The sequence below is a fragment of the Plasmodium falciparum genome (assembly GCF_000002765.6).
Source record: "Plasmodium falciparum 3D7 genome assembly, chromosome: 14".
NCBI lineage: Eukaryota > Apicomplexa > Aconoidasida > Haemosporida > Plasmodiidae > Plasmodium > Plasmodium falciparum.
In genome coordinates, this window is record NC_037283.1 from 3,043,619 (window position 1) to 3,065,000 (window position 21,382).

Sequence of the window (21,382 nt, forward strand, 5' to 3'; positions counted from 1 at the left end):
TATATATTATTTAATATTTATTATTTTTATGATATTTTATTTGACTATTACGCGGATATTTTGTTCATGTGTTCTTTTTTATTTTTTTTCGTATATTTCTTTATATATCTTATTTATTATTATTTTTTTTTTTTTTTCCTACATGAATTAACTTTAAAAAAATTAACAAAAAAGGAAAACTATTTTTCCTGAAATGTACAAGAATTTTATTTGATTATGTGTGTATATAACACGTGTGTATGTTAATAATAATGAATATTTTTGCTTAAAAGGGCAAATTTATATGTATCTAAAAATAATATACATGAGTAAATTTTTCTCCTTTGCGAAAAATTAAATGAGACATGGGAGAAAAATGAAAATTATAATTTAGAAAAATAAAACACACATATATATGTAAATATATTTTAATTTGTTATATATATAAAATATATAGATATATTTTTTAACATTATATATATATATATATATATATATAATATATTTATATTTATTTATTTATATGTTTCAATGGAGAAAAATAAAAAGAAGAAATCTTTGAAGGGAAAAGTCAGGAATAAAGAAGATGTTAAAAATGATAAAAATATATTAAAAAAGGATAAGAATAATAAAGACAGCTCACATGGTACTATTATTAATACTAGTGATAAAGATAAGGATGAATCAAAAACTAAAGTTTTAAGAGAAGATAATATTTTTAAAAACACTGATAATTCTGCCACTTTTTATGATAAAACAAGTGATGTTATAAATGTATTATATGGTTATATATATAGAAATATATATATATATATATATATATATGGAATATATCATTATATATATATATATAATGAACGATCTACCTATTTGAGATATTAAATAAAAAGGAAATTTTTTTTTATATATAAATTTTTTTTAAATAGATTATAAAAATAGTAATTTGAAAAGTTCCCAAAATAAAGACAAAGATATAATTAGTAGTAATCATGAAGATATAATAAATAATACTTTAAGTATATCAAATAAACTAAAGAATGACGACATATTTGAAAAAAGTATGCTGCTTGTAAACAACAAGTTGGAATGTGAAGATACAATCACATTATTAGAAAAAGATATTAATGTTAATATGAATGATTATGATAATAGTTCTGAAATTATAAAATATATGGAGAATTTTAAAGAAAAAAAAAAATGTATGGATAATGTAACTTTTTCTATGGGATATAAAAAAGAAGATAACAAGGAAGAAGGGAAGGAAAAGGAACCGCATGAATTAAAAATGAAAATAGAGGTACCATATAAAAATTATATAATAACTTGATTTATATGAAAAAATATATATATATATATATATATATGTTTGTAATATATTCATTTTAATTTAATTACAAATATATGATTTTATCTCGTTGGCTCATTTTTTAATTTTCTTTTTTTTTTATATAATATAATTTAAGGAAAAGGAAACCATATCATACAAATCAAAGAAAAAGAAAAAAATGGAAAAATAGTAAAGAAGAAAAAAAAAATAGACACATATAAATATATATATATATATATATATATATTTTTCTTTTATGATATATTATATTTTTTTACTACTTTTCAACAATTTAGTCATATCAGTAATGAAGAAAAAGAAAAGGTCATGAAAAAATACATGCTAAATTTAGAAGAAAAATATCGAAAAAAAAAAGAAGAAGATTTAAAAAAAATTGTAGATAAAAATAAAGAGGATATGAAAAAATTTAAAGAGAAAGAAAATACATTTGTTAATTTTTTGAAAAACCCAAGACTAAATCTATCTAAGGATGAAAACCTGAACGATTACTTGAGCATATATCCCAAGACAATAGTAATAATAATAAAAAAAAAAAGAGAAATTATAAAGTTTGAAATAAAATGAGATGTCCTTGAGTTATAAAAATAAATATAATATATATATATATTAAAGCAATTTGTAGATATACGTAAAAACGAAATATTTATCAAAGAATTATTGATTACCAATAAAAGCAACATTTTATTACACATTATAATTATTCCTCCAACATCAAAACAATTTTATATTAAAGAAATAATTAATATATATAATAAACAAGAGGAAAATGAAAAAAGTAATTTAAATCATCAAATTGCACCAGGACATTCATTAAAGGTTAAAACGAAAAAATAAAAAAATTTAGAGTTTATATGATCTATTTAATAATAAATTTTTTTTTTTTTTTTTTTTTTTTATAACTCTTACATTTTATATAATACAGATTAAGGTATGTTATAATGTGGTTAGTTTGAATTATCAGGAAGATCATATAAGGTTACTTTCTGAGGCAGGAAATGAGATAATTGACGTAAAAACACACAAAAAAAAAAGAAATTATAATATATATGAACATATTTTATTTGGTCATTTCTATAATATATATATATATATATATATTTGTTGTTATCTCATTTCAGATTAAAGTGTTTCACTCTATCCCCAAGTTAATATTTGAAAAAGTCTTAAATTTCGGACCAATCCGTCCCAATGAGAAAAAAGAGAAATCGTAATATATATTAACATGCATATAAAATTACCAAAGGAAAGGAACATCACATATATATATATATATATATATATATATGTGTATACAAATATATTTATGTATTTATCTATTACAACTATATATATTTTTTTTTTTTTTCCTTTTTTTTTTTTTTTATTTTTTGTTTATGTGGTGCAGATTTGGTATAAAAAATAACGGCAAAGATATCAACCTTTTAATATGTCCGAAGAAACTATTTCATTTTTACGAGAAGTTAAAAAAGGTCGAAGAAGAAAAAAAAATTTTGAATTTATTGTTAAAAAAAAATAATGAAGAAACTAATGATATAGAAGAAATTAATGAAAAGGAAGATACATATTATATATATAATAATGTGACAAGTTATTCTCATAACTTTTTGTTTTTATATAAAAAATTTGTGAATAATTTTAATACTTTATATTTCGAAAAAATATTACAAGATTTGTATTACATCCATTTGAATAGTTCAGAAGAAAATTTTGTTACTTTTACATTTAAGTATGTATTTTAATGAAACAAAAATTAAAACATAGAAAAATATTAAAAAGAATAAACATATATATATATATATATATATATATATATATATATATATATATATATTATATGAATTTATTTTATTTTGTATTATTATTATAATTTTTTTTATTATTACAACTTAACTATTTTAGATGTAATAAAATTGGTATATATCAAAAAGACTACTATATAATCACTGACAATGAATGTAACTTGAATGAATTAGAAAAAAACGAAAATGTACCAGATCTAATTAATCTGAACAAATTAAATATTTTTGAGTTCTCTATAAATGTTATAGTGGAACCTGTATTATTAAATTTGCTCTTCTTAAATAATAGGATGACACGTATATTTTAAATAATATATTAATAAATAAAAATGTATAAATAAATAAAAATGAATAAATAAATAAAAATGAATAAATAAATAAAAATGAATAAATAAATAAAAATCCATATAAATATGTGCACTTTATATATATATATATATATATATTATATTTTTCTAGATGAGATTTATTCGAATAAAATATCAGAATATTTAGAGAATAACGAAAAAGACAATTTAAATTATTTCCTTCATTGTAGTTCTTTATATGCTTTTAAGTTTTCCGATGTACAAGTATGTAGTGAAAAAAAAAAAAAAATATATATATATATTTATTTATATTTATGTTTATGTTTATTATAATTTTTTTTTTTTTTTTTTTTTTTTTTTTTTTTTTTTTTTTTTTTCTTTTTAGATCAATAGTGCTTATAATTATATGGACATAGAAATTTCGAACAACGGTTTATTAGATTTAAACGTTGTATGTAGTATATATATAAAAAGTTATGATAATAAGGACAAGGAATCTATAATTTTAAATATTAATAATAAAGGAATATATTATTATGATGAATATTTTAATGAGAATTGTTGTGATTCTTTGTACAATGATATAGAAAAAAACAAAATTATTTATGATAGCAAATATTGTAAGGATATCGAAATATATGAAAAAAATAAGGATAGAAAAAAATTATGTCCCTTTTATATATATCCAAGAAAATTTAATTTATCTTACAAAAGTCGAAAGAAAATATTTATTATTTTTAAGCCATTAGAAAGACATATAAATTATCAAAATTATTATTTTATTTTGTCTGTTAAAAATATAAACAAAGGTTGTGATTTAAATATCATGGATTTATTTAACATTGCTTCGAAAACAAGACAACATGATGAAATATGCGGAATTCCGTTGGTATGTATTAATGAAAAAAATATAATTAAAAGGAAAAGGAAAGAAATTGATAAGAAAGAAAAAGAAATATTGAAAAAGAAATTTGGTAAGAAAATTTCTAAATATTATAAATCATCTACATCTACATCTTCGAAAGCTTCGTGTATATCCTTATGTGATGATAACATAACAAGTTCTAGCTATTCACAATATAGTGAATCCTATTTAAAAAACAAACAAACGAAAAAAACAAAATATTTTAATAAAAAAGAAAGAAAAAAAAATTTCGTATCTCTTTTAATTCCTTTATATGCAAATATAATTGAACCAAATATAAATATAAAAGCTAAAAAATTATCCAAAAGTATTTTTATAAACCCTTTATATCTATACAAATGTTCATTTACAATGAAAAATAAGAATAATTTTTATATCAATTATTTCTTTCCACTTGTTTTGAATTATAGTGATAATAGTAGTAGGGATAAAAAATATTTGATGGAACATATTAATAAAGAAGAGGAAAATAAAGAGAAAAATAAAGAAAAATATGATTCTATATATTATTATGATTATTTTGAAATCATAAAAGATATATATGTGAAGAAAAGTAAAAATAAGAAAGATGAGAAGAAAATGTCTACTTATAAAATGACCACAACGAATGATAACAATAATGATGATAATAATAATGATAATAATAATAATAATAATAATAATAATAACAATAATGATCATAATAATAATGGTACACAATTTTGTCGTATAAAAAAGAAGAAAAAGAAAAAAGAAAAAAAAAACGTATCCACCACATATAAACAATGTAGCGAAAAAATAAAAGATGATAAGAAGGCTAGTGACAAATACGAATACTATAATTATCTTAATAGTTTAAATAAAAAATTAATAAAATATTTTCACAAAAAAGGAGATAGTGATAAGGTAAGTATGTATGTGTTGGTTAAAAACGATGTTAATGAAAATTTAAAAAATGATACTTTAAAAGAAAATGAACAAAAATACGATAAATTGAAAACTAATGGAAAGAGAAAAAATATTTTAAAAATAGAAAAAGGTACATATTTTCTTAAACCATATGAAAAAAAAAAAATCGTTTTGTATTTATTAGTAAATAAATATGGATATCATAAAATAGATTTCAAGATATTATTTTATATGGATAATTATAGAATGGAAAAAACAGTTACTGCTAAAATTTATACAAGATATAAAGGTCTTCATTTTGATAAAGATGCTTTTATTTTTAAAGATAGTTTGTGTCATTATAGTTATTGTAATATTATAAAAGTAAAGAATTTAGATAAAGACATTAAATTTATTTCACTTGATCATGATAATAAAACTGATAATAATAAGAGACCTTTTTTTATAGACTGTGGATTTATTTCTTTATATATGTTATATTTATATGCATTAAAAAAGAAAGATAAAAAGAAAAAATGTTGTCCCAGAAAAATATGTACAAATATTATGAACAACATCCAAGAAAAAATAGATAGCGAACATATAGATCCTAAATGTATTAAGAAAGAAGACAATAATATTTATAACTGTTCTCTATGTAAATGTACATTTAATTTTAATAAAATATTTCATTTTTTTGAAAAGACGTATCATGAAAAATATAAAGAAGATAGAGCATATAATTTTATATATGATTCTAATGAATATTTAATTCAATACATAAATAAAAATATAAATAATCATGTAAAAAATTTAAATATTTTGGAGAGTATTTATAAATATAAAAAAAAGGAAAATATTTTTATACATAATAATACTATAGTATATAAAAATGAAGAGCACGTTTTATTTTATCCGTCCAATTTTTTGTTGCTTCCGTTAAAAGAGGCTTTTTTCTTTTTCTTCTTTTTTTTCTCTCACGCGGAAAGTGTACATTTGGAGCTTGGTGTAATATAGCGAGAAAAGAAATAAATATGTATATTAATATGTGGAAATTAATATATATTATATATATATATATATATATATATATGTTTATTTATTTATTTATTTATTTATTCCGTTTAATTATTTTAGGTAAAATATAATACTTTTCGAAAAGACATTTTTGTAGAGGGTGAATGTAAGAGGCACTGCATTAAAGTAAAGTATGAAAAAAAATTTAAAAAAAAAGAAAAAAAGAAAAAGAATAATTATGAACCATGTACCGAATATAAAGACAACTTAATGAATAAGGAGAACGAAATAGATATAAGGGATGATATAAAAATAGAAAAAAAGAACAAAAATGATGATAAAAAGGAAATCAGTTATGTTGGTATATGTAGTGAGAAAAAATATTTTGAAGTCGAAAATTTGAATGAATTGAAAATTTCTTATGAAATATGTAATAGAAAAAATGGTTATTTTGAATATAATTATTTTAAGAAGCAATATGTTCTTGTTTTTGATAAAAATATAAATATAGATTGTTATTATGATAATTTTAGTACGTTTAAAAAAATTAATAACTTAGAAATAATAAAAGGAGAAAAAAATGGTACCCCTGATAATATATTACATAATATGAAATATAAAGGGATACATGAAAAAAATGCTGGCACCAATAATAATAATAATAATAATGATAATGATAATGATAATAATAATAATAATAATAATAATAATAATAATAATAATAATAATAATAATAATAATAATAATAATAATAATAATGTTAATAGAGTGGATTGTTATATTAATAAAAATCAATGTAATGATAACAAAGATATTCAACATAATATCCTTGCGTGCATAATTTTTTGTGATCCGTCCATACATACAATAGAAGGACTTGGATCAAACAAACACGCATTCAGATTATTATTATTTTATGATGAAAATATAACCAAATCTAAAAACTTTGTAAACATAACGTTTTCTGTTAATTTGTCATATTTTAATTATACTGAAGTTATCAAAGTATACTCAGAATTTTATATGCACACATTTGATTTTGTATATATAAATGAAAAGAATTTATTATTGTCTTTATATTTATACATGAAAAAGGAAATAGAAGATAAAGAAAGAACACACATAAATAAGGATAATTTAGAGATTGGTAAAAAGGTGGATGATTTATCTGATACGTATTTTGATGATATGATAAACGAGTTGGATTTTATGAAAGCAGAAAAAAATAAATCATCTGAAGAAAATAATATGAACACAAATACTGACTTTGATAGAAATATAAATATGGATAAAAATAATAATTTAAATAACAAATGTGATTACACGTGTTTATGTAAAACCTTTGATGGTATAAAAAATTATTATAATGTGGATGAAAATGTTATTGATCATTTTAAAGATTATATTTATGAAATTATTTGTAATTTGGAACATAAAGAAATAACAAATGAAAAAAAAAAAGATAATGAAAAAAAAAAAGATAATGAAAAAAGAAGGGATAATGAAAAAAAAAAAGATAATGAAAAAAAAAAAGATAATGAAAAAAAAAGGGATAATGAAAAAAAAAGGGATAATGAAAAAAAAAGGGATAATGAAAAAAAAAGGGATAATGAAAAAAAAAACGATAATGAAAGAAAAAACGATAATGAAAAAAAAAACGATAATGAAAAAAAAAGGGATAATGAAAAAAAAAGTCATAGTGAAAATAATAAATCCAAATTTGTTGAAAAGACAAATGATGAATTTATTAAAAATACTATGTATGATGATACTTGTTATAACATGAAGAATATTATGAATGAAAATAATTTTTCTATAAATTATAATAATTATGATAATGAAATATATAAGAAATGTAAGACTTTTATTTGGATACACAAACTTCTTCATTGTCTTAATAATATGATTGATTATAAATTTATTCATTTTATTAAAAAATATAAGTATGAATTATTTTATGAATATGATAAAATAAATATATTAAATGTAAAAGATAAAAATATTATGTGTGAAAATAAAGAAAATACAGAAAATAAAATTAATATGGGAAATAAAAAGGAATTATGTAAAATATATCATTTTGAAATAAATAAAGAAAATAATACTTTCTATATAATAATAAATAATCCTAATAAATATAATACAAGTATAAAAATAAACTCAGAAAAAAGTGATGTACGTAATATAATTAACAATATATATAATTACTGTATACACAGCTTGATAATTCATAAGGAATGGTGCGGTATGAGCAGAATTTCTACAAATAATATGGAAGATAATAAAAAAGTTGAACACATTTTGATGGATAGTTTTAATTTGCACACGTTAAATGCAAAGGTGTATGAACAATTAAAACATTTAAATACACCTTATATTAATATAAGAAATGATAAAAATAAAAAATATAATGAAAATAAATTTTATATGTATTTTTATAATATATTAAAAGAAAAAAAAGAATATTGCTTGAATATAAAAAAAAAATTATTTCTCGATTTTTATATAGACATATTTTTATTCAATCATTTTATATATTCAAATAAATGTTCATTCATTAAACTTTATTTATATTCTGATAATATTAATATATATAAAGATATTATTTCGCTCAATATGAATAATTCTACATATAATAATCAAATTTTTATATTTTCTAAAATTAAATCCTTACATTTTGTAAGTTCGCATAAAGTAAATAAGGATAATGACAAAGCAGTCTTTCTAAACCGTCTGTATGTAGATAAAGAAATTCTTAGAAACTATGCAAACATGAGTAAATCTGAAAAAAATGTTGAGGTTCGAAAGCTTGCTGAATATTTTGATCAAATATTAAGACCATATGAATTTATTATATATAATTCATGTAGTATCAAAAAAATACTTACATGGAAGATTGATAAAATATCATATTTGAATCAGAAAAATGAACATCGAGATACAGAAGCAGATTTAATGGAAGAAGATAATATTTATGCTTCTAACAGTAGAGGGATATATAATGGAAATGCTGAAAATATTGGAAACTCTGAAAGTTTTAGGAATGCTGAAAATATTGGAAACTCTGAAAGTTTTAGAAATGCTGAAAATGTTGGAAACTCTGAAAGTCGTGGAAGGGCTGAAAATATTGGGAACTCTGAAAGTTTTAGGAATGCTGAAAATATTGGAAACTCTGAAAGTTTTAGGAATGCTGAAAATGTTGGAAATGCTGAAAATGTTGGGAATGGTGAAAATGCTGAAAATGGTGAAGACGCTGAAGATTTAGAAATATTTAGGACATATTATGTAGACACAGAAGAAAATGATGAAACATCTTCTAGTATGAGTAGCATTAGTTATAATGAACAAAATGAAATCCAAATTAAATATTCAGACAATTATATAAATGAAGAAGAGAAAAAAAAATTTCAGTTATCTTTAGAAGACATATTATATAGAGAAGGAAAACATGTATTTAAGGTTACATGTAATTATAATTATATTGAAATAGATAACCCCAAAAGAGAATGTGAACGTGTTTTACATAATGATAATAATATAATGGAGAAGATCAAGAAGAATTTTTTTATGGAATTTTATTTGTCCATAATGGTTGAGAAGCCAAAGATTTATTTATCATATAATAATAAAATGTAAATAAATGATATGTGTATATATATATATATATATATATATGTGTGTATATATATATATGTGTGTATATATATATATGTGTGTATATATATATATGTGTGTATATATATATATGTGTGTATATATATATATGTGTGTATATATATATATGTGTGTATATATATATATGTGTGTATATATATATATGTGTGTATATATTTGTTTATATATATGTATATATATGTGTTCATATTTATATAGGTATACTTTGATGCATAAATATATTGTTAATTCCTTTTCAACTTATAATATTTATTTTATTATTTTTACAGATTTTATAATAAGAGGATCAAATATGATTATTATTACTTTAATAAGAAGGCCTACAAAAAAATAGACAGTATGTACAAAAAGCAGGGAATTAATGATATTCTGTATAAAAACATAAATGAAATAAATGAATATTTTGACAAAACATTTTTAAAGAATAAAAAGTTGAAGATAAACTTTATGAATAATATGAATATAGGTTTTTTCACATATATATGTTCGACTAAATTTTTTGACATCAAAAATATAATTATAGACGACGAAACATTTGATCACACAAACACGAAAATAGTAAAAATAAATAAATAAAAATATATATATTTATAAATGTATGTATTTATGTATATGTGTTTCATCATGTTGATTCTTTTTGGTATATATTAATTTATATAATATATATAATATATATCGTGCTTTTCATATATTTAATCCATGTTATATATTTTATTTTTCCTTGTCAGTATCATATAAAATGCAAAAGCAAAATATGCCTTGACCTTGAAATCAACCAAGACAAATTGAAGAAAGAAAAAATACGTCAGGGTAGTTTTCCAAATAATGTTGTTGAATTGAAAGATCAATTGGATAAAAAATACATATACGAGGATTTTATAATATTTCAATATTTAACAACCAAAAAGCCACAGAAGTTTTGTATAGAATTTCATTATCACATTCCATATATAATATTAAAAGAGAATAAGTATATATTTCAAGTATTTAATAATTTGAAAAGACAAAATCAACAATTCATACATTGTAGAGATCTTTATGAAATTGAGAATAATTTACTCGATAAAATAAAAGAAGGAAAAATACAATATAATGAAATTGAAATGAAGGATAATGTATATTATATTAATTTCTTCTTTGACGAATTAAAAATGTATAAATCATGTCTCTTTCTATTTAATAAAACAAAAATACCAGCAAATTGGGTGATAAATGATGAAGAAATGATGAATAAGGTAGATAACCAGTACATATAAATATTATATATATATAAATACACACAAATAGATATACATATATATATATATATATATATATATATATATATATATATATATATATTACTTATTATTTTTTTACAGAGTACATCAATGTTTAAATATGGAGAGAATCAAATTTTTCATTTCAGTAAAGATAAAGGCATTTTATTTGGAAAGACATATGATATGGATAATGTTGAGGACGAACAAATTGAAAGAAATCCTTTCTTGTGCCCTGATTATATCATCATTACATTTACGTAAGTACAAAATATATAAGTGTTTTTTTCTGTACATACATATATATTATATATATATATATTTTTTTTTTTTTTTTTTTAATACAGGCCCACTAGCCTTAGTAATGTCACTAAAATATATTGCATCAATATTTCACCTTGCGAAAAAATATTTTTACATTTAAAAGGATGTTATACAAAAACAAATTGGTAGATAATTATATTTTATTATATGACAACAATACAAAAAAAAAAAAAAAAAAAAAAAAAAATAAAAAAAAAAAAAATAAAAAAATAAAAAAAAATAAAAAAATACTAATGATACTATTACTACTACTACTACTACTACTACTACTACTACTACTACTACTACTACTACTACTACTACTACTACTACTACTACTACTAATAATAATAATAATAATAATAATATATAAAATAAAAAAAAAAAAAAAAATGATTAAACTTACAAATAACATTTTTCATTAAAATTCAACTTAAAAAAAACTTGAACTAAAATCTATAAAATAAAAGAATTGAAAAATAAATATATTCATAACAAATAAGTATTACATGAATGTGTATTAATTAAATTTGGTAATTATATTATATTTATTTTATAATATATAGAATGATATATATTCTTATTTAAAAAAAAAAAAATATAAATATTTACTTATTTATTTATTTATTTTTTTTTTCTCTTTATAATTTGTTTTTAATGTTTCATTTGGAGGTAAAATATTATTCTTTATAAGTGTGTCATTTTGTGAGATATGATTCATGGAAGGTCCTGGTAAAATTTGTGTATATATATTTTGAATATAACTAAATATATCATTTCCATTTGTTGTATGATCAATTTGCGACTTTTTTTTATTTTCAATTGTTGAATGTTGATTAATTTCTTCATAAATAGATCCAAAAAGATCAGGTCTCTTAATAACAAAAAGTGACAGATTTCCTTCTATATCATCTAAAGGCTTAAAAGATGATTCTTTTTTTGCTCTTTCATATAATTTATCCTTTTGTTCTTTCCATTGTGGATCTAATAATAATGTTTTCAAATGCTTAGACATATCTTTAATATCTACTGGGTAATTTGTTAATGGACATTTATGTATTTTGTCTTTAGGCAATTTGTGTTTTTTGTTTTTTGCAAAACGTGCCCTAGGAACAACATTTTCTTTGTTCTTATATTTTTTTATATTTTTATTTAATAATTTATCTTTAATATTTAAACCATTAGATATTCGATTCATACGTGAATCAGAATATTTAGTTAAACCTTCCACGTCACCATTTACTAAATCAGCATTATTATCTACATTTTTGTGTTTATATGCTTTATCCATAACATTGTTAGATTCTTCATATGCTTTTGATTTATTATAACTATTATTAAGTTTATCTTCATAATTATCATCAGAATTATCTTCATATGTATGCTCATATAATTTATCGTCTAGTTCATCATATTCATCATCATATATATCATGATGTTCATCATCATATTCATCATCATATTCATCCTCATATTTATCATGATGTTCACCATCATGTTCATCATCATGTTCATCATCATGTTCACCATCATGTTCGTCATTTTGTTCACTATGCTTATCTTCATATTTTTCATCATATAATTCATCACGTCTTGCATCATATTTATTATCATCGAGAAATATCTCTTGACCCATATTATCTTCATATAGCTCCTCTTTTCCCAATGTCTTAAAAACATTCTTTTCGTGATAAGATATATTATTTAATTTTTCTTCATTCGTATACATCTTATCTGTATCAAACAGTTCACTTATTACATAATTTTCTACATTATTAAAATCAATTGAGCAAGGTAAATTTTTCAAATCATCTTCAAAATTAATAGTTTCTACAATTGAAAAATGTGTCCAATCATAATACGTGTCTGATTTATTTTTTTCTTCAAGTTTCCGTTCTTCTTCTTCTTTTTTTTTCTTATTATGACTATATAGAATATAAGAATAATTTAAGATATTACTTTTATTATTTGCATATTTTTTAATTTTATCTAAAATATCATCACTTGGTAATAAGCATTTTAAATAAATATCTATTAATTTTGAAAAGTAATTAAAATATAAATTATTAGCTCTTAAAAAATCATATTGGCTATTATTTTTTTCTCTTTCAATTAATCCGTTTAAAAAGGATTTTCCATTTCGAGCAACAAATAAAGCTGTTGTTTTTATTAAATCAATATCTAGAGATGTAATAAATGGAGATATTAATGAATATATATCTTCTTGAATTTGTATTTTTAAATTATTGTTATTTTCTAATTTATCAATTTTTTTCATATCATCCAAAGAATATATAATATTTTTCCTTTCTTCTTTTTCATCTTCTTTTATAAAATCACATATTTTTAAAATATGTTCATTATTTGTATATTTATTCGCATCTTCTCTTTTTTTTATTTCTTTAATAACATGAGGAATTAATTCATCCTTTTCTTGAATATCCAAAAACAAACCATGTAATTTATATTGATAATAATAAAAATATGGATGTGAAGGACTAATAAAACCAAATTGCTTTTCTTTTTCTCTATATATTTTCTGTTCAAAGTTTTTTCCATTTTTCTTAACAAACGTAGCCGTTTTATCAATAACAGTTTTTATATTATTTGGAGGTACTATCATTTCTTTCTCCAAAAAGTTGAACCTCTTCTGCAACACTTCTTTATCATGTATATCCACATCGTCATCAAATAGGCTTTTTTCAACAATAATATTGAGCATTGGTTTTACTAATGCAACATTTATGTGCACATAAATATTTTTTAATTATACATATATATATATATATATATATATATATATTAATACAATACTTATGGGAAAAAAAAAAAAAAATTTCATATGCTTATATATGTAGACTTGATTAGCATACGACTTTTTATTTTTCCTATATTTTATACAATATATATAAAATATGGTACAGAAAAAGTCTTGTTTTTAATAAGTAAAATATTTTGATATGATATATTTTATTATGATGTAATTTTATTTGTAAATTTTTTTGACATAATTTTATTTATTTATTTCTTTATTTTATGTCAGAAAAAAGCTATGGGCGTAACTAATATTTTTTACAAGAAAAAAATATTCCATATTTAATATATGGTATTTCATATATACAATATGTAGAAATGTTAATATAACTAACTAATCACGCGTATACATACATATATATATATATATATATATATAAATAAATAATATATATATGTATATTTTTAATTATTTACAAATTGCTTAAAGCGTATACGGGCTCGAACTTTTGATCTGCTTATATAGCTCTACTGATACATTTAACGAATAGCTTTTTGAGAGGATTAGTGTGAAATATAATAATACTTTAAAAAAATATATTCAAAAGATTATTAAATATAAATAAATAAATAAATAAATAAATATATATATATATATATATATATATATATATATATATATATATATTATACATTAACTATTATTTTATTCAATTCTTTTTAGTTCAACACAGCAATTTCTTTTATTATAAATAAAAAAAAAAAAAAAAAAAAAATGCACAAAAATATATCTATAATTATATATAAATATATTTATTTGTATTTGTTTATAAGGAGATTTTATATAATATTTATAAAATGTTTTATTTATATATATAATATATATGGATTTTATTTATTTTGAACTTATAAAAATTCTTTAAAAATAATAAAATAAATTATATGTCAGAAATATAATAAATAAATGTAGTCAAATATATATTATATATTACAAAAATGAAAAAAAATAATATTAAAGGTATAAATATATTATATAATAATACTATAATATAAATTATATATATATATATATATATATATATGTAGATATATATATATATAATATATAATTATATGTATAAAAAATATTTATTAAATGGTTTATTTATTATAAAATTATATAATTATATTTATCATACATATTTATTATTATTTTTCTCAGTCTCCAAATATTTAGTAAAAAGTATATATTTTATTATATATATAAATATAAATATATATGTATAATATATATATATATATTATATGTATATATATATATAATTCGAGAAAATCCTAGCCATATAATTTTTTTATATATAAAATATAAATTATATACATACACATATAATTAAATATATGCTTCCAAAAAAAAAAAAAAAAAAAAAAAAAATGGTGTAAATATTATATAATATTTTACCAATAAAAAATAGATTAATAAACCATATATTATATATATATATATATAATATTATTATTATATATATATTTATAATTTTACAATATATATATATATATATATATTTATAGACTTTTTTGTTTTTTTTCTTTTTTTAACATTTTTTAATTTTCATTTTGATTTTCCTTTTTTCGAATTTTTTTTTTTTTTTTTTTTTTTTTGCGCGATTTTAGAAAAAATAAGAGAAAAACAAAAACAAATATTTAATATTTAATATTTAATGTTTACGTATATTATAAGGTTATAATACCTTCAAATATAATAATAAGGGAAAAAAAAAAAAAAAAAAAAGAAACTTAAAATAAATTAATCTTAAATTAAAAAGGTTTTATAAGAATGTTATTTTTAAAAATTAGTTAATAAATATATAATATAATTTTTATTATTACTATAAAAAATCATTGACTCTTAATAAATATAAATTTACGCATTATATATATATAAAAATATATAATATTATTATAAATAATATATATTTTTAATGCTCATTTGCTTTTTTCATTTATTTATATATTATATATTATTATTATATATATTAATATATTATTATATATACTTAAAAATTAAAAACAATATTTATTTATATAATATAAAATATAATCCCCAAATGAACATAGAAATAATAAAATAATTATTAATTAAATTGACGAAAAAGTGATATAGTGCAAAATTTTCATTTCTCTATTATATTATTATTTATTTTTTTTTTTTTTCTTATTATATAATAAAATATTATATTATATAAATATGATGAGATATGCATACTTTTTCATCATCCATAGATAATAATAACCGAAATATATAAAAAAGAAGAAAGAAATATTTATAAGGAAAAAAGTATTTTTATAATATATTTATTATTTTAAGAACTATTTCCTTTAAGTATATTATATTAATATAAAAATATATATATATATATATAATATAGTAACATAAATAAATATTCATTTTATTTTGTATAATATAACATATGTTAAATATATATAAATTTAATATTATCATTTTGCTTCTTCTTTTTTTTCTTTTTTTTTCTTTTTTTTTCGTATTTCTGTATTTCTTTCCTTGAATTTTTAGTAGAAGAAAGAAAAAAGAAAAAATTTAAGCTATTTATAAATATATAAATTAATACATATAAATATTTATATATATATATAATCATATTTGAAAAAGAAGAAAAAAAGTATAATTAAAAATAAGATAATGTTATTTTAAATATATTTGAAAAGAAAAAGAAAAAAAATAAAAAAAAAAGGACAATAAATTATATAAAATATTCATCGTAAATTATATTTGACAAAAAAAAAAAAAAAGAAGAAGAAGATATATAATATTTTATGACATATATATATGTGTATAAGCATAATTTTTAATTTATTTTTGTTTTATTATTTTTTTTTTTTTTTAATTCATAATTAGAAATATTAAAAATATATATATATTATATATATATTTACTTATTTATTTATTTTTATTTATTACATGTAGAATTTTTTTTTTTTTTTTAAATACATGTATATACATAGAAAATATAAAGATGGATTCATATGAAGCTAAGAAGAAGGAGCTGTATTTAAGAAGGAAAGACATAAATTTATATTACCATCCTATAAAAACAATAAAATTATTTTGCTTACAACTTCGAAATATAATTGTACAAACATATCAGAAAAACAAGAAATACAATAAAATATTAATCTTGGCATTATTAATAATATTAATTTTATTTAAAATAAGATATAAATATGAACACTTAAATAATTTTATAATATATATTGAAGTAACAGTGTGGTGGTTATCCTTAGGTATATTAAGTAGTATAGGTTTAGGGTGTGGTATGCATTCAGGAGTATTGTTTTTATTCCCCCATATATATTCTATATGTTCAACATCAGAGTATTGTAATTCTCTCAATTTTGATTCAAGAATAAATATGTGGAGTTCTGTTCTTAGTTCTGGAAATTATTTCGAAGTAATAAAAAAAAAAAATAAAACATTTAAAGTGTTATACGATTGTAGAAGTGATATATATATATATATATATATATATATATATATATATATATATATGTGTTTATTATTTATCCATATAATGATTTACCTTTTAATATTTTAATTTTTACCATTTTATAGTGTTTAGGAACAAATGATGAAGACATAACATTTTCAAGATTATTTTTTAAAATATATCCATATTGCCTTATATGGGGAATTGGTACAGCCTTGGGAGAATTACCGCCATATTTAACATCTTATTACGCAGCAAAAGTATGAGAAGAAAAGAAAAAAGAAGAAAAAAAAAAAAGAAAGAAAGAAAAATGTGTATAATTTTATATATATATAAAAATAAATAAATCGATATATATATATATATATATATATTATAATGTTTATGTTTATTATTTTTTAATTTGTAGTCGAAGCTGAGTGATGAAGAATTTGAAGAATTTCAAAAGGATATTAAAGAAGGGAAGAAAAACATCATTACAGCAATGAAAATATGGATGTTGGATTTTATTAAGAAATATGGTTCAATTTCTGTTTTTCTTTTATCATGTTGGCCAAATGGTTAAAAAATAGAAAGAAATAATAAAATGAATAAAATATAATATAATATTGATATTTTATACCATTATGTATTGTACTTATATTTTGAATTATTTAAATTTTATATTTATGTCTCTGTATTGTATTGTATTTTATTTTATTTTATTTTATTTTATTTTATTTTATTTTTCCTTTACAGTCATGTTTGATTTATGTGGAATTTGTTGTGGGCACTTTTTAATGCCTTTTCAAAATTTTTTCATCCCACTAGTTTTAGGAAAAGCTATAGTTAAAACTATAATTCAGAGCTTTTTCCTCATTTTTGTTTTTTCAAATAATTATAAAGAATTACAATTAAAAATAATACAAAAATGCTTATCAATTTTACCTCTTCATTTATTTTCCGAAAATTTAAGTGATGAATCCTTTCTTGAAAGTTATATTGACGAAAAAATATCCATATTAAAACATGGAAAAAAAAGCAGCTCAAAGTTGAATTTTATGTTTTTATTCAATATATTTTTTTGTGTACTTCTCATCGTCTTTTTTATATCATGCATAAATCAAATAGCCCAAAAATATCAAAAGGTAAGTCTTAAATATTAAAAAAACAAACAAACACATATGTATTTAATTATATATATTATATGTATATATGTATATATTTATATTTTATTTATTTGTAGAACGTTGATGAAGAAGAATTAGAGGGTTTGTTGAAATCCAAGAACGAAATGACACCAAGAAAAATAAAAAAATAAAATGTGAACATGTCCTGTGTTTTTTTTTTTTTTTCCTTTTTTTTTTTTTTAAAGTGTATTTATATGTTTTTTCTTTTTTATCAAATGATTATAAATAATTATATGTATTAATATTGCACAAAAAAAAAATATATATATATATATATATAAATAAAAAAATAAAGAAAAATATAAAAAATAAAAAAATAAAGAAAAAAAAAAAAAAATAAAAAAATAAAAAAATAAAAAGAATAAAAAAATTCATGTATATCTAATTTTAAAGAGAAGAATCATTTGTATAAATAATTAATTTTGAAGAATAAAATAAATTAGTAAATAATATATATATATATATATATATATGTATGTATAAAGTAGGATATAATACCTTATATATATTATAAAAAATCCCTTATGTAATATTTACATTTTATTTTTTCATGTCTTTTATTTTTTTTACAGCATAACTGTTTTTTTTTTTTCTTTTTTTTTTTTGATATATTTTATTTATTTAATTATTTATTAATTATTTATTTCAAATATATATATATATATATATATTATTTATATTGTATATTCAATTATTATTTAAAAACCATTTATGTCTTTTAATTTTTTTGAATTGCATTCTTTCATCTTGGTTTTTCTTTAATAGCTTTCTAAAAATATGTAGAAAAAAACAGCAAAAAAAAGCATTTTTTTTTTTTTTTAAATAAAGAATAAATTAATGAAATTAATTAAATTATGATTTTTATTTATACCTGAGTAAATTCTTTAAGTCCTTATCTATTTTACGGTATTTTGGAAATGTTAGCTTCTTTTGCATATTTTGAAAAATTTCAAATATATCCTTACCACTGTAAAAAACAAAGAAAAAATAATTATAAAATATGAAAATGTGAATATGTAGTATGAAATAAAAGAATATATATCTTAATAAATTTATATGTATAAGTAGGATGTTCTTCAATTTATATTTATAGAAATAAAAATTAACAATAATTTATCATAATTTAATATATATATATATATATATATATATTTATTTATTTATTTATTTATATACTAGTAGGGGGGTTTTCCATATACAAATGTATACAAAACTGATCCAAAATTATATGATAACTTTTTATAATAATCTATGTCCTTATTTGTAACATTAAATAAAGCTTCATAGGGACTAAAAATATAAGTACCTGGATGATTACAATTTTGAGAGATAAAAGAACATGTGTCAAAATCGATTAATTTAAAAAAATCATTATTCTCATTAAATCTATCATCATCATTATCATCATTATTATTATTATTAATAGCATTATTCTTTACAGTATCATTCTTATGTAATTTTTTATTTATATCATGTTCTATTTTATTTTTTATTGGTTGTTTTTCATATGGTTTTAAACCTAATATATTATTAGAATTAAATTTTTTATTGAAATATTTGTTTATAAAATATAAATCTAAATAAATTAGAAAAGAATCTACATTTTGTTTTTTCAAATCTTCTTTATTAAAGTATATCCAATAAAATTTTAAAAAGCTGATATACTTTTTTGGTGTACATTTAAAAATTGACATATTTCTTATTTTGTTTATTTGGTAATTATTATTCATATTATGTGTACTTATATATTCGCTTTGAATATTATACATATGTGCCACCTGATTCCTTTTATCATTATTAGAATTACTTTTTTGTTCAACCAAATTATTTTGATGTAAATTAGGATTGGATATATTGTTCTTTTTTTTAACAAACATTTGAATATGTACAGTGGTATTGTATGATGAAAATAAAAATGTTTCACGTAAATTATTTTTTATAAAGAATATTTCCTTTACCTTTTCATCATATTCAAGACATTTGTTTAATTTGACATTATAAATATATTTTATTTTATTTATTTTCATACTGTCTAAATCAAATTTATTATAAGGAGAAAAGTGAACATTTGGATTTTTTTTTTTCTTTATGTTTTGTTCATTTTTTTTATCTCTTTCTTTTTCCCTTATTGCAAAAATATTTTTCTTGTATAAATTAATTAGGTCATTATTGTTTTCATTTCGATTTCTCTTTTTGGATATATTTGTTACTTCTTTTTGAATATTATATTCAACATGAACAGTTTCAATTTCGCTGTTTTTTTTAAGGTTTTTCTTTTTTATATTTTTAATTTTTTTTTTATTTTTTACCTGAACAGAGCAGGTAATAATTTCATGAAGATTTCTTTTGTTTAAAAGTATATTATCAGGTTTTAAATCATGGTAAGCCACATTTTTTTTTAGTAGAGAAATTAATGTTTTATATATTTGTAAAAACAAATATTTGAGAAAATTTTGAGAATATAATTGTATTTGCACAGAATTATTTTTGTTATTTT

At 18.6% G+C, this 21,382-nt stretch overlaps 4 protein-coding genes across 4 annotated transcripts in view; 2 read left to right on the plus strand and 2 right to left on the minus strand.

Annotated features, from left to right (window-relative positions):
• Window positions 1–510: 510 nt before the first annotated feature.
• PF3D7_1474400 (conserved Plasmodium protein, unknown function) lies at window positions 511–11,630 on the plus strand (the record flags this gene model as incomplete). Its single annotated transcript, XM_001348850.2, has 16 exons — window positions 511–763; window positions 906–1,276; window positions 1,443–1,495; window positions 1,603–1,840; window positions 1,940–2,143; window positions 2,250–2,336; window positions 2,446–2,534; window positions 2,712–3,053; window positions 3,227–3,423; window positions 3,586–3,698; window positions 3,820–6,234; window positions 6,364–9,875; window positions 10,188–10,476; window positions 10,647–11,153; window positions 11,280–11,437; window positions 11,525–11,630. The coding sequence occupies 16 exons, from the start codon at window positions 511–513 to the stop codon at window positions 11,628–11,630; spliced, it is 8,934 nt and encodes a 2,977-aa protein (XP_001348886.2).
• Window positions 11,631–12,096: 466 nt separating this feature from the next.
• PF3D7_1474500 (splicing factor 3A subunit 1, putative) lies at window positions 12,097–14,202 on the minus strand (the record flags this gene model as incomplete). The annotated part of the gene is made up of 1 exon (XM_001348851.1): window positions 12,097–14,202. The coding sequence occupies one exon, from the start codon at window positions 14,200–14,202 to the stop codon at window positions 12,097–12,099; it is 2,106 nt and encodes a 701-aa protein (XP_001348887.1).
• A 3,043-nt stretch (window positions 14,203–17,245) lies between these two features.
• On the plus strand, window positions 17,246–19,016 carry PF3D7_1474600 (vacuole membrane protein 1, putative; the record flags this gene model as incomplete). Its single annotated transcript, XM_001348852.1, has 5 exons — window positions 17,246–17,680; window positions 17,842–17,976; window positions 18,126–18,276; window positions 18,455–18,843; window positions 18,942–19,016. The coding sequence occupies 5 exons, from the start codon at window positions 17,246–17,248 to the stop codon at window positions 19,014–19,016; spliced, it is 1,185 nt and encodes a 394-aa protein (XP_001348888.1).
• A 556-nt stretch (window positions 19,017–19,572) lies between these two features.
• The window catches only part of PF3D7_1474700 (protein kinase, putative), a gene marked incomplete at both ends in the record, with an annotated part of 2,573 nt that continues 763 nt past the window's right edge, over window positions 19,573–21,382 (minus strand). Inside the window, 3 exons of the mRNA XM_001348853.2 lie at window positions 19,573–19,654; window positions 19,757–19,852; window positions 20,062–21,382. The exon at window positions 20,062–21,382 is cut by the window's right edge and continues 763 nt beyond it. Coding sequence (XP_001348889.2) covers window positions 19,573–19,654; window positions 19,757–19,852; window positions 20,062–21,382 — 1,499 coding nt within the window. The remainder of the gene's footprint in view (window positions 19,655–19,756; window positions 19,853–20,061) is intronic.